This window comes from Belonocnema kinseyi, chromosome 8 (genome assembly GCF_010883055.1).
Source record: "Belonocnema kinseyi isolate 2016_QV_RU_SX_M_011 chromosome 8, B_treatae_v1, whole genome shotgun sequence".
NCBI lineage: Eukaryota > Metazoa > Arthropoda > Insecta > Hymenoptera > Cynipidae > Belonocnema > Belonocnema kinseyi.
The window spans coordinates 9,947,480-9,961,711 of NC_046664.1; the positions used below are offsets into that span (position 1 = coordinate 9,947,480).

General features: G+C 21.5%; 1 protein-coding gene across 1 annotated transcript in view; it reads right to left on the bottom strand.

Annotated features, from left to right (window-relative positions):
* LOC117177964 (transmembrane 9 superfamily member 3) overlaps positions 1 to 14,232 on the bottom strand; it is a 44,249-nt gene that overhangs the window by 27,925 nt on the left and 2,092 nt on the right. The window contains exons 2-4 of the mRNA XM_033369105.1: positions 10,763 to 10,958; positions 10,566 to 10,688; positions 4,296 to 4,540 (exon numbers count right to left, since the gene is read on the bottom strand). Of these exons, the coding sequence (XP_033224996.1) occupies positions 4,296 to 4,540; positions 10,566 to 10,688; positions 10,763 to 10,958 (564 nt within the window). The remainder of the gene's footprint in view (positions 1 to 4,295; positions 4,541 to 10,565; positions 10,689 to 10,762; positions 10,959 to 14,232) is intronic.

Here is a 14,232-nt window from a genome sequence, read left to right on the forward strand (position 1 = left end):
TGATTTACAAAAAAAGTTCTATGGTTCAAAAAAAAATTTTGTTCAATAGAAAAAAGAGGTTGGTAATGTAGGAATTCCACTGTGTCGCATGCCCTTAAAATTTCTCAAATTTTGTCTATAAATAATAAGTGTTCAATTGTGATATATGCGTCAAAATTAAACAATTTTACTTACAAATTAAACACTTTTTAAATAGACTAATTAAAATGGTAAAGCTAAAAGTTTAAAAGTTCTTCGAAAATCTAAAGATTCAAAGCTTTCTAAAATTGAATATTTTAAGATTCAAATTTTAGAAATTGGATCATTTAAAATTCAGAGGTACTGAAATTGTATTCTTTATAATTAGAAGCGTTCAAAATTTAATATTTAAAGATTAACAACTTTTGACTTCAAATAATTTTAAATTCAAAGCAACCAAAATTGGCTAATTTGATATTGAAAAATAAATTAAATCTTTCAAAGTCATAGCTTCTGATATTCTAGAATTTTAAATTGTTAAATTTTTAATTGTCTAAAATGAAAAAATTACTTGAGTGGTGGTATTAACACTTTTTTATTCTAATAATACTTTCGAAAAATCAACTAATTCAATTTTAATTGAAAAATTAAACTCTTTGAAATGGAAAAATTAAAAATGTAGCGTTCATCATGAAAATTCAGAACTCTGAAATTCAATTTGAAATTATTTGTTTAATAAATTAATTCATCAAAATTAATTAAACTTGTGCACAATTTTTTTTAATTGTGTAAAATAAGAAAAAAATTGTGCTAAAATCTTCCAGAAAATAACTTTAAATTTCCCTAACAATCTAGAGAATATTATCTGATTCTCTCTAAACGTTTTCAAATCCATATAAAGCTTCTTTTTTACAAAATTATAAAAAATCTACATTTTTCTCAAAAATTTTATAATTTTCAAATATACCAATTAACATTTTTTTAAGATATCTAAACGTTCTAAATGACTTTTAAAATTTTTTGATATCTTTTAGAATGCTATCCATGCGTTAATTTTTCGAAATAAAAAAAATCAATTGACATTTTTTTGGGGAATCTAAAGAACATTTTTTCATTCTCTTAGCACCTTTCGTAATTTTAATTCAGCTTCCTTTTTCAAAATCTTAAACAATCTAAATTTTTAAAAATGAACTTTTTCACAATTTTAAAATTAACTTTGAATTGTTTGAATGCTTTTAAGCATTTATAAAGCATAATAAAATTTTTTGTAATTTTTTAACTCTGATTCAATTTTCTTTTCAAATCCCTATTTAAAATAAAGAAATATTTTTTAATTTAACCATGAATCTTGAGACAATCTTATTGTTCTCTTAAAACCTTCCAAAAATCTTTCAAACTTAAGATTAACATTTTTTTTTAATCTGAATAATTTTGATTGAATTTTTTTTTGTTTTTGCTTAAAAATTCTACAATTTGGTGGAAAATCTGTTTCGTTAAAAATGTGTACATTTTGTTGATAAACTCATTGTTTTTGTTTAAAAATTAATATTCAGTATTGAAATTCATCTTTTAGGTTAAAAATTTAACTGTTTGCTTGAAAATTAAACAATTTGATATCAGCTATTACATCATTTGTTGAAAATTCGTTTTTTGTTGTAGAATTTTTTTTTTAATTGAATTTTGAAGTATTTTGTTGAAAATTTAACTAATTAGTTAAAAATTATCTTTTTTTGAAAATTCATATTTTATTGATGAAAATTCAACTGTTTTGTATAAAATTCGTCTTTAAAAAAAAAATTAATTAAGAAAATTTAACTACTCCATTTTTGATTAAATATTGGTTTTTTCAAGTATAAAATTTTAAGTATTTAGTTGAAAATTCATAAGTTTGTTGAAAATTCATCTTTTTCGTAAAAAATTAATCTTCTGGGTTGAAAATTCAACTATTTGGGTAAAAATTTATGTATTTTGTTTAAAACTTGTCTTGTTGGTTGAAAATTTAACTATTCAGTTAAAAATGTATGTATTTTCTTGATAATTAGTTTTTTTTTGTTGAAATTTTGTTTTTCAAACTGAATTTTAAAGTAATTTGTTGAAAATTTAACTGATTAGTTCAAAATTACATTTTCTGTTGAAAATTCACATTTTATTGATGAAAGTTCAAATGTTTTGAATAAAATTTCGTCCTTTTTGGCTTGAAAATTTAACAATTTGGTAGAAAATTCAATTAAATGAATCAAAATTACACTGTTTTGTAGAAAATTCGACTATCTTTAAATAATTAATTGTCTATTTAATTCTTTTAATTAATTAACTTAATTCTTAATGAAATTAATTCTTAAAGAAAATTTAAATAATCCATTTTTGGTTAAATATTGTTCTTTTGAAGTTTGAAAATTTTAGTATTTACGTGAAAATTAATATTTTTCGTTTAAAATTATTCCTCTGGGTTGAAACTTCAACTATTTGGGTAAAAATTTCTGTATTTTGTTTAAAACTCGTCTTTTTGGTTGAAAATTGAACTATTCTGTTAAAATTGTATGTATTTAGTTGAAAAATCCTTTTTTAATAAAATTTTTTTCAACCGGAGTTTTAAAGTATTTTATTAAAAATTTAACTGATTAGTTGAAAATTCATATTTTATTGATGAAAGTAAAAATTTATGTAGTTTGTTTAAAAATCGTCTTTTTGGTTGAAAATTCTTTTTTTAATGAAATTTTTTTCAACCCGAGTTTTAAAGTATTTTGTTGAAAATTTAACTAATTAGTTGAAATTTCATATTTTATTGATGAAACTTTAAATGTTTTGGATAAAATTTCGTCCTTTTTGGCTTGAAAATTGAACAATTTGGTAGAAAATTAAATTAAATGAATCCAAATTACACTGTTTTGTAGAAAATTCGACTTTCTTTAAATAATGAATTATCTATTTAATTCTTTTAATTAATTAACTTAATCCTTAATCAAATTAATTCTTAAAGAAAATTTAAATAATCCATTTTTGGTTAAATGGTGTTTTTTTTAAGTTTGAACATGTTAGTGTTTAGTTGAAAATTAATAAGTTTGTTGAAAATTAATATTTTTCGCTTAAAATTATTCTTCTGGGTTGAAAATTCAACTATTTAGGTAAAAATGTATGTATTTTGTTTAAAAATGGTATTTTTGGTTGAAAATGTAACTTTTTGTTACATGTTCAACTGAAAATGTTCAAGTTTTTTTGTATAAAATTTGGTAGAAAATATAATTAAATTCTACAAAATTACACTGTTTTGTAAAAAACTCGTCTTTCTTCAAAAAATTAATTCTCTTTAAGGAAAATTTAAATAATCCATTTTTGGTTAAATATTTTTCTTTTGAAATTAAAAAATTTAAGTATTTAGTTGAAAATTAATAAGTTTGTTGAAAATTCGTCTTTTTCGTAAAAAATTAATCTTCTATTTGGTTGAATTTTTTTTTATAAACTGAATTTTAAAGTATTTTGTTGAAAAAATAACTGAAGAGTTGAAAATTACCTTTTTTGTTGAAAATTCAACTGTTTTGTATAAAATTCGCCTTTTTAAACAAAAATTAATTCTCTTTAGAGAAAATTTAGCTACTCCATTTTTGGTTAAATATTGTACTTTTGAAATTTAAAAATTTAAGTTCATATTTAGTTGAAAATTAATAAGTTTGTTGAAAATTTGTCTTTTTCGTAAAAAAGTATTAATCTTCTTGGTTGAAAATTGAACTATTTGGGTAAAAATATATGTAATTTGTTCAAAACTCGTATTTTTGGTTGAATGTTTAAAGATTTCATTAAAAATGTATGTATTTAATTGATAATTCTTTTATTTTTTTCGTAGAAAATTAATATTATGTGTTGAAAATTGATCTTTTTGATTGAAAATTAAATAATTTATCCTTTTTGGTCGAAAATTAATATTCTCCATTGAAAAACAATATTTTTCGTTAAAAATTCACCTATTTTGTTAAAAATCTATCTATTTTGTTGAGATGTCATCTTTTTCATTGAAAATATAACTGTTCATTTGAAAATTCAACCGTTTTGTAGAAACCTGTTATTTTTTGTACAATTCAAACCTTTCCTATTAAAAAGAAAAATCTTTTTTTGGCTAAAATATCAATTATTATTACGGAAGTATTATCTTAGCCAGATAACGAAGAACATTAAAAATATTTTTCAACGAAAAGTAAGAAAATAAGTGACATTAGCGTATAATTATGAAAAAATAGTGTCTTTAGTGTCATTTCTTTTTCTTTTTTCTCGAATTTTTACATTATATATTTATAATGGAATGTGTTGACTACTAATAAATGGAATATTATTTATTCAATTACCCTGTGTTGGAAGAAGTTGGGATCCAGGTACTTGTCGAATCTGTCCTCGAATTTGGTGCTGCTTTTTTTCCAATTAACTTCATAAGTGAAGGCTATATGCTGGCCAGGTATCAGTTCTTTCTTGTTGTCCGTTGTCAAATTAACGTCTACGATTTGCTTACCATTGTATCCGATATCGAACTTTTTGTGCGTGAAAATTTGGTACGAAACTACTCCGTTTTTCTCTTCTTGTTCGCCGACAACTCCTGTTCAAATAAGCGACAAATTAAAATTAAAATTAAATCATATTTCACGTAATTCAGGATGGCCGCTTTAATCACATAAAAAATTCCCCCTCATTTCCCGGTTCGCAAACTTTTTTTCACACTCAATGAAATAAACAAATCCAAACAAATTTGAATTTAAATTAATCAACACTCAGTGTGGCCGTTTTATTTAAAGAAAAAAAAATTCCCGGTCATTTTCCGGAGCGAGACAATTTTTTACGACCAATGATATTTAAAAAAAAAAAAACGAACACTGAAGCTAAAAAAATGTTCCATTTGGAGTATTTAAAACTGACCTACTTCTTAAATTAACAATTTTAAATTAAATGCAGTTAAACTGCAAAATTAAAATTTGTGTACTTTTATAAATCATAAAATTCAAGGATTTAGATTCAGTTCGAAAAACATAAATTAAGCAATTTTAAAATTCAAATTCCAGCTCAGAATTGTTAAAAAATTGAAAATTCCCCGTTTAAATCCGAAATTTTAATTATTTTCAAAAAAATTGGCTGTACAAATCCAAGATTTTAATTCTTTTCGAAAATTAAAATCCCCTGTTTCAATTAAAAATTTAAATTTTTATAAAATATACCTCGTTTCAATCCAGAATTATAATTCTGTTTAAAAAATTCAATCTTCTATTCAGAGTTGGAATTCTCCTGGATAAATTCCTTTTACAAATCCGGAATTTCAATGTTAATTTAAAAATTCTTATTTCCAAGATAAATTATAATAATTGAAAATTTTCTTGGAAATGGGAATTTTTTAATTTAAATAAATTCCGAGTTGGAACAGGCAATTTTTTAAAATAATAAATTCTAAGTTGAAACGGAATATTTTCGAAAAAAAAATTTAAAATATGAATCGGAACAGGGAATTTTACAGAAAAATTATAATTGTTAGTTGAAACGAAGAATTTTCGAAAAGTATTAAAACTCGAGATTTGAACAAGGAATGTACAATTTTTAGTCCAAATTCTGAGCTGGAATTGTTCCAATTCATAATTTTAATTTTTTTTCAAAAATATTTTATTTCAGCTAAGAATTATAATTAATTCTTTTAAAAAATTGCCTGTCCCAACTCGGAATTTATTTAAATTTTTTAATTCTTATTTCCAAGACAAATTATAATTCTTTTGGATGAATACCAGTTTCAACTCAGAATTGGTTAAAATTTGAAAATTCCCTGCTTCAACTTAAAATTAGAATTCTTTAAAAAATCCCCTGTTCCAATTCATAATTTAAATTTTGTTAAAACATACCTCGTTTCAACCCAGAATTATAATTTTATTCAAATGCCGAATGTTAATTTTTTTTAATTCTCCGTTTAAAATAAGAATTAAAAATTTTCTGTAAAATTCCCTGTTCCAATTCATAATTTATAATTTTTTTCGAAAATATTCCGTTTCAACTTAGAATTTATTCTTTAAAAAAAATGCCTGTTCCAACTCGGCATTTATTTAAATTTTAAAATTCCCATTTCCAAAAAAAATAATAATTCTTTTGGATAATTACCGTTTTCTACTCAGAATTTGATTAAAAGATGAAAATTCCCTGCTTCAACTCAAAATTAGAATTCTTTACAAAATCCCCTGTTCCAATTTATAATTTTAAATTTGTTACAAAATACCTCATTTCAACTAAGAATTATAATTTTTCTGTAAAATTCCGTTCCCATTCATGATTTTTTTTTTTTTTTTTTTTTTTTTTTTTTTTTTTTTTTTTTTTTTTTTTTTTTTTTTTTTTTTTTTTTTTTTTTTTTTTTTTTTTGAAAATATTCCGTTTCAACTTAGAATTTATTCTTTCAAAAAATTACCTGTTCCAACTCGGAATTTATTTAAATTTAAAAATTCCCATTTCCAAGACAAATTATAATTCTTTTGCATAAATACTGTTTTCAACTGAGAATTGGTTAAAATTGAAAAATTTCCTGCTTCAACTCAAAATTAAAATTCTTTCGGAAAAATTTCCTTCTCCAATTTAGACGTTTGTTCCTTTTCGAAAATTTTTCGAGAATTATTCTTATTCAGGATAAATTCAAGTTGCAACTATAAATTTGTAAGAAATTTAAAGTTCTCCGTTCAAATTAAAAGTTGAATTATTTTTATTTCACATAGTTTAAAAATCCTTAAAATACTTCGAAATTTTATTTTAAAATTGAAACATCTACATGCTGTTTTACAATTTTTCAAATTAATTTTTCTTTTTTAAATCTGCCAAATTAAAGAAATTATCTTCAAATCTTCCACATTCATTTTTAAAAATTTTGTAAATCGTTACAAATATTTTTAAACATTTTCTTAAAATTAATTTGTTCGAAATTTTCCAAAATTTTAAATGAACAATCACATATTTATAAATATTAAATAACTGCTCTTATTCTTAATCGTAGCATTTCAAATTGCATAGTTTAAAAATTGAATATTTCCAAGTGAAATCATACTCAAAATTAAATAAAATCGTTTAATTATAAATATATTATTTTAAAGTTATTTTATTTTTTTATTTTTAACGTTAAAATCTGGACATTCTTAAATTTTAAATTGATTCCGAATCGTCTTGTAAAATCAATTATTATTCACTTGTTAATCCTTAATTTATAGTTCAATTACAAAAATCATGATTCACTTTTTATCAAATAAAAAGATTTTTTTTATTTCAAAATTGTCGATTTCAAACGTCACTAATTTTTAATTTTTCAAGTCTAAAATTGTATTTTAAAATTCCTTAAATGAAAAATGTACGCTTAAAAATTAAAATCCAAAATGGAAAATTTATAAGTGAAATATTTTCGAATTACGCAGTTTAAACTGAATTATATAATAAGTGAAAAGGATAAAAATTCAACTAATTATTTTTTTAAACTGTTGAAATCAAACTTGGAGAGAATTTTTTTTTCTACGAATTTGTAAAAATTCACGAAAGAAGAAACAATCTTTTTTAAGAAACTAGAACTTTTGAAAAAAATATTATCAAATTCACAGAAAAAGAATTTTCAACAAAATAATAATCAAGAAAAATTTTGCATTCAATAAAGAAAATTAATATCATCCAAAATGTTGAGTTTTCAAGTCATAAAGACGAATTTTTCACACCAAAAACTTTAATTTACAACACAAAGAAATTTCAACTAAAAAAGGGCGATTTTTTCGCGAAAATGATATAGCTATATTTTTAATAAAAGAAATATTCATTTAAAAAAAAAACGAATTTTTAATCAAATTTGTTAATTTTTTAACCAAAGAAATGAACTTTTAATTGAAAAGATGAATTTCAAAAAAATATATATATTTTTCACTAAAAAAGATAAATTTTCAATAAAAAATAAAATACTTTAAATTTAAATAAGAAAAATAGGTTTTTAACCAAATAAAATAAATTTTTATCTAAAATATCAAGATTTCCAACCAAAAAGATGAATTTCCAATCTAAAAGATTAAATGGCTATAAAAAAAACTTTTAAACGAAAAATGGAAGTTAGATTTGCAATTTAAAAAATTAATTACAAGCCAAGAAATGTAATTTAAAGTGAAAAAGATCAGTTTCCTATAAAAAATGGAATAACTACATTTTTAGTTTAAAAAAATTAATTTTTAACAAACCAAAAAAACAGGTTTTTAACCAAAAAGTTGCATTTTCAACATAGAAAATGAATTATCTACCAAAAAGGGTAAATTTTGAACAAAATAGATAAATTGTTAACCCAAAATATTAAAGACTATACAAAAAATCGACAAAAAAAGGAATAGTTCAATTTTTATTTGAAAAATTAATTTTCAAAACAAAAACGAAGTTCAACCAAAGGAATGAAATTTGAAGTGCAAAAGATAATTTTTTTAGTAAAAATGGAGTTAAATGTTCAGTTATAAAAATTAATTATCAATAAAAAAAACTAATTTTTCATAAAATATTTTGATAATTTTTTGTTTTGTTGAAAATGAATTCTTTTAAACTAAAATGTAGTGGATCCATTTTTGCTAGAAAATTGATCTTTTTTACACGAAATTTTATTTATTTGGTTGAAAGTAGTCTTTTTTATTAAAAATTAATTTTTAAATGAAAATTGAATGGACATTTAATCTATTTGGTTAAAACTGTGTTTCTTTAGTATTGAAAGCGCATTAATTTAGTGAAAAATTCATTTCTTTGGTCAAAAAATTCGATGAAAAACTCGTCTTTTAGTCGAAAATTAAATTATGTTGGTAGAAAATGCATATTCTTGGGTTGTAAATTGATTTTTTTAAACAAAAAATTCATCTTTTTGTCTTGAAAACTCAAAATATTGGATGAGATTTTTTTCTTTATTGATTGAAAAATCGTTCTTGGTTTAAAAATAAACGCGGCTGTTAAAAAATTATCTTTCTGGCTTGAACAAAAAAACATAAAATATGTCAAATAATTTTTTTTTAAATTCCTTTATTAATAATTAAATTCTGATACTTATTAGTAAAAATAAATGTTTCTTTTAATTTTTTTAAAAGAAATCTCTTGAAATTCTTTAGAATCTTTTTAAGATACTTAAAATCTTTTAAATCCTTTGAAATTTTCGTATATTCTTCAAATCCCTTGGAATTGTTGAAACTCGTAAAAATCCATTTTATTAAATTTATCTTAAAAAAACCCCGTTTTAATAAAATTTATTTTTTGATCTTAAAAACATAAACTAAAATTCGCCATTAATTCTAGTTTGTAGGATATGTTTTTAAAAAACTTTTACTTTCGTAAGTTTAATATTTTCAAGAGTACCAATATTTTTTACATATCTGGAGATCTTAACTGCTTTCTTAAATATTGTTAGTCACGTATTGTTAATCTTTAAGCAGCAATATTTTTTATCTAAAATACAAAAATTGCTGACATTTGACAATTTTAAGTGTAGAATTGATCATTCAGAATTTGTTGAATTTAAATTTTTTAAATTAATTTACGAAATGAAATTAAAAGATGGACATTTTCAAATTGAACGCCGAAAGATAAAATAATATGAAATAAAAAAAGATGGTTTTAATTTTAAAACAAAAAATACAATTTTTGGTTTTATTTTTGAAAACTGTTTAAAATCTCGAACTTATTAAACTTGTGTTCAATTTTGTTCAATTATTGTTATTTTAAATTTAAACAATAATTTTAGAAAGTGTAAACATTGGAAATGTTTTCTTGATAACAATATTTGATTATTGTATTTTTAATGAATAAATAATATTTATAGAAAAAAGTTTAATTGTTTAAATTCGGGAATTTTCCAATTACGATATTTTATAATTCGGCAAATTTTCTGTAGAAAATGTTCCAGTTCGGTGATTTGTTAGAAAAAAAATATTATTTCTGCTACTTTTTGATAACTTTGAAAACTAACTTTTTAAAATTAAATCTTTAAATTTGTTTTTATTTTGTATAATATGTTCTGTTTATTCATGTATGCTTATAATTGAAAATTTGTTAAAATTACGATTACAATATAAAATCATAAAAATTAAATTTTTCAGTTTGAGAATCGTTTAGATTTTCTTCTAGTCATCAAATATTGTTATCTTATAATAAATTACATTTTGACAATCTGCAATACAAAATTGTTTATATTTGAAGATTTACATTTACAACTTGTATTTAAAAAAAATGTTTATAGATATAATTTTTTTTTAATGTACGAAAATATTGCGAATAATTTTTTCTACCTTCCTCTCTTCACACAAAATAAAGCTATAATAATAAATTGAAAAATAACATTCTATCTTCAGTTCAGAGCTCTCTGAAAGAAGCAGTAAATTTTTACTTAGTTTTAATTAATGGAAAATCCACTTTACTTTTCATTGCTCCTAACAAATTTTGATTTTATTTTTAGCAATTAAAAAAGTTCAAATTAAATTTTTTAATTAAATAGAATAATTTTATAGAATAAGGGAAGTTTTTCGGGAAAAGAGGAAAATTCAGGGGAAATAATCTAAATGCTGAATTAAAAAAAAAGGGCTGGATAATTTGAAATATTAGAGTTGGTTTATGCTCACCCCAAATTGGTAAGTTGTCAATGTACATTTGGTACCAATACTGATTTTTCACAGCATAAATGAAGAGCTTCTGACTTTCTTCGTTCAGAATGACCTCGCAGTATTCAGTTCTCGAGATGTCAGCTTAAAATTTCCAAGAATTTTGACTTTTACATTAAGTTTTTGTTTGTTTAATGAAGTTTAAAAATAGTTCTTACCTTTAAATTCGATTTCTAGTCCACTAAACTTCAACTCGATGCCTTGCAAGGCTTCTGATAAGGTTTCGTGATAGTGATTGATGACTTCTTTCGTACCTTTGCAGAAAGGCAAAGAGAAATAGGAATACGTCTCTTGCCGATTGTGATACGGTCCAATTGTGCTCATCCATAATACTACTTCGTCGTTATCTTCATACTACAAACAAAAATTATTTTTTTCTTTTCGAAAATCAATCTAAATTCTTCTATTCAAAATTTGAAACGATATTTTTTTGAAGAGTTTTAGACGTTTTTGTAGATAATAATTTAAAAAGCTATATGGTTTTAATCATTTTCCAGAGTTTCAAAATATAAGGGAAATAATTATTTTCCTGATAAATTAATACATCTTTATCTTTATATATATTTTTTTTTTAATGAAAATGCAACTACTTGGTTGAAAATTGATCATTTTTTTCAAAATTAAACTATTTATCTATTTAAAATATATTTTTATTAATGTATCCTGAATTCTTGGAAATTCTTTTAAATTTCTTTGAATTTTTCTATTTTTATTTGAAACTTACGGAATTTAATTAATTTTTCCATTATTCTGTATTGTTTTAAATTCATTTCAATTTTTTATAAATCTTCTGTAATTTTTATAAATTTGTCTTGAATTTTTATGAATTTGTCTGAACTTCCTCGAATTTTACTGAAATCAGAGGAATTTTTTGGATTTCTTTAATTTTTTCCAATAAATTTGCAATCTTTGGAATTTGACTTGATATACTTTCAAGTCTCATAAACTATTTTGAATTCAAAGAACATTAGTTTAATTATTAATGCAAATTTATCATTTTTAGCCATTTTAAGGGTTTAACTAGGTCATTTTTTTCAAGTCCAAGATTCTATATTAAAACTCCGGTCTGCCAATATTAATGGTCAGGGAAAACAAAAAATCAGTCAGGGCTATTTATTTTAGTTGACATTAGTTAGTAGTTGTTCTCATGCATTCAAAGATTTTTTATTACAATAAGAAATTAAGAATACTAGAATAATATATGCACGAAAGAAATTAAACAAAATTCTTGTTCCAAGTCAGAATTTGAAAGTTCCTCCTTCCAAATTTTATAACAAGAAAGTAATTCAAGTAGTTTTTAGAGTTTTTATGAATTATAATAGAAAATTTGGTTACATTTTTCGTTGCAAATTTATCTTTTTTTTTTTTTAGTTAAAATTCTTACTATTTGCGGTTAAAAATTAAACCATTTTTTTTAATAAATTTTTTCGGTTGAAGATTCATCATTTTAATTGAAAATCCATCTCTTTTTGATGAAAGCAAGTTTTTTGAATTAATAATTAATTTTACCGAAAAATTCAACTATTCTATTTCTGGTTGAAAATTTATATTTTTTATTTGAAAATGTATGTAGATACTGTCAAAAATTCAAGTGCTCTAGTTAAATATTTATCTTTTAATTTTAAAATTCATCTTTTAGGTTGGAAATAAAATTACTTGGTTGAAAATTAAACTCTTTTGTTAAAAAATATTATTTTGTGGTTGAAGATTCATCGTTTTAATAAAAAATTCATTTATTTGGATAATAAATGAGTTGTTAAATCGAAAACTTGTTTTTTCTTTAGATGTTTTTTGGTTGATCATGATTATATTTTTTAAAATTGAAAATGTAGCAATTATATCAGTTCAATATTCTATAATTTTAGTTAAAAATTTATCTCTTTGATGGAAGATTCATTTTTTGACTAAATATTTTTTTATTCAATTTTTGGTTGATAAACTCTCTTGTTTAGTTGAAAATTAACCTTTTTGTTTAAAAATTCAATTATTCTAGTTGAAGAATCATCATTTCAGTTAAAAATTCATCTTTCTCGTTTAAAAATAAACTATTTCAGTAAAATATTTACAATTTTATTTGAAAATGCATCACTATTTTTTTAAAAGTAATTCTTTTTAAAGTTACTTTTTTTGTTGCAAGTATTTTTTCGAACTGCAAATTTAACTTATTCCAGTTCAAAATTTAATTTTTGCAGTTAAAAATTAATCGGTTTAATTAAACCTTATTTTTTTAACTTGAAATTTAATTATTTAAATTTGAGTTAAGAATTTATCTTTTTTAGCAAAAATTAATTTTTTGTTTGAAAATTCAACTATTTCAGTTAAAGATTCATTGTTTTAGTGGAAAATTATTGTGTTTAGTTTAAAATTATTTTTTTAAACTAAAAATTTTACTATTTAATTATCTTTTTTAATTACAAATAATTTTTTTTATGATTCATAATTTTAATTGAAAATTCATCTATTTTTAAAAATGTAATTAATTTATTGAAAATAATTTTTTTTTATCTGAAAATTTTATTATTCCAATAGAAAATTGAACTATTTTGTTGAAAATACGGTTTCTTCATTAAGAATTAGATATTTATCGGAAAATTTAAAAAACAAAATTAAAGAAATACAAAAAATTCCTCTAATTTCAGTAAAATTCGAGGAAATTTAGACAAATTCATAAAAATTCAAAATAAATTCAGAAAAATTCCAGAAGATTTATAAAAAATTGAAATAAATTGAAAATAATACAAATTCATTGAAAAATTAATTGAATTCCTTAAGTTTGAAATAAAAATAGAAAAATTCAAAGGAATTCAAAAAATTTTCAAAGAATTCAGGATACATAAATAAGAATGCAGGGTGAATTTCAAATGAATTTAAACTGATTTTTAAAAATATTAGAAAATCGCTTCGAATGTTTGGAACCCTATATAATATCTCCATACTTGTGAATACATTTTTAGAAATCAATTTAAATTTGAAATATTTTAAATACCCTAGATTCTTACGAGTCCTGTAAAATCCTTCTAAACTTTTTAACCCTTTTAAATCCCATAAAATTGTGGAAATCAATTACAAAATTCCTTAGAATCTTTTATAATACCCTGCAATATTTTAAATCCTTTTGAATTCCTCCAAATTATGAAAATTAATAACAAAATTCCTTGGAATCATTTTAAATACCCTAAAATATTTCAAATCCTTGTCGAACCCTTCCAATTATGGAAATCAATCATAAAATTCTTTGAAATATTTTATAATACACTAAAATATTTCAAATCCACTGAAATTCCTTTTAAAATACCCTAAAATATTTAAAATTATTATAAATCCCTTAAATAGATTGTAATAAAATAAAAATTCTTTGTAATCTTTTAAAATATCCTAAAACATTTAAAATCATTTGAAGGCTTTTGAAATAATGAAAATCCATAAAAATTCACAATACCCTAAAATATTTTAAATTAATTAAATCAATTAAAAATTCCTGGGAATATTTTTTAATAACCTAAAATATTTCAACTCCTTTGAAATCCCTTCAAATTATTGAAATCAATTTAAAATTCCTTGGAATCTCTTAAAACACCCTACAATATTTAAAATCATTTTAAAACCCTTGAAATAATTGAAATCAATA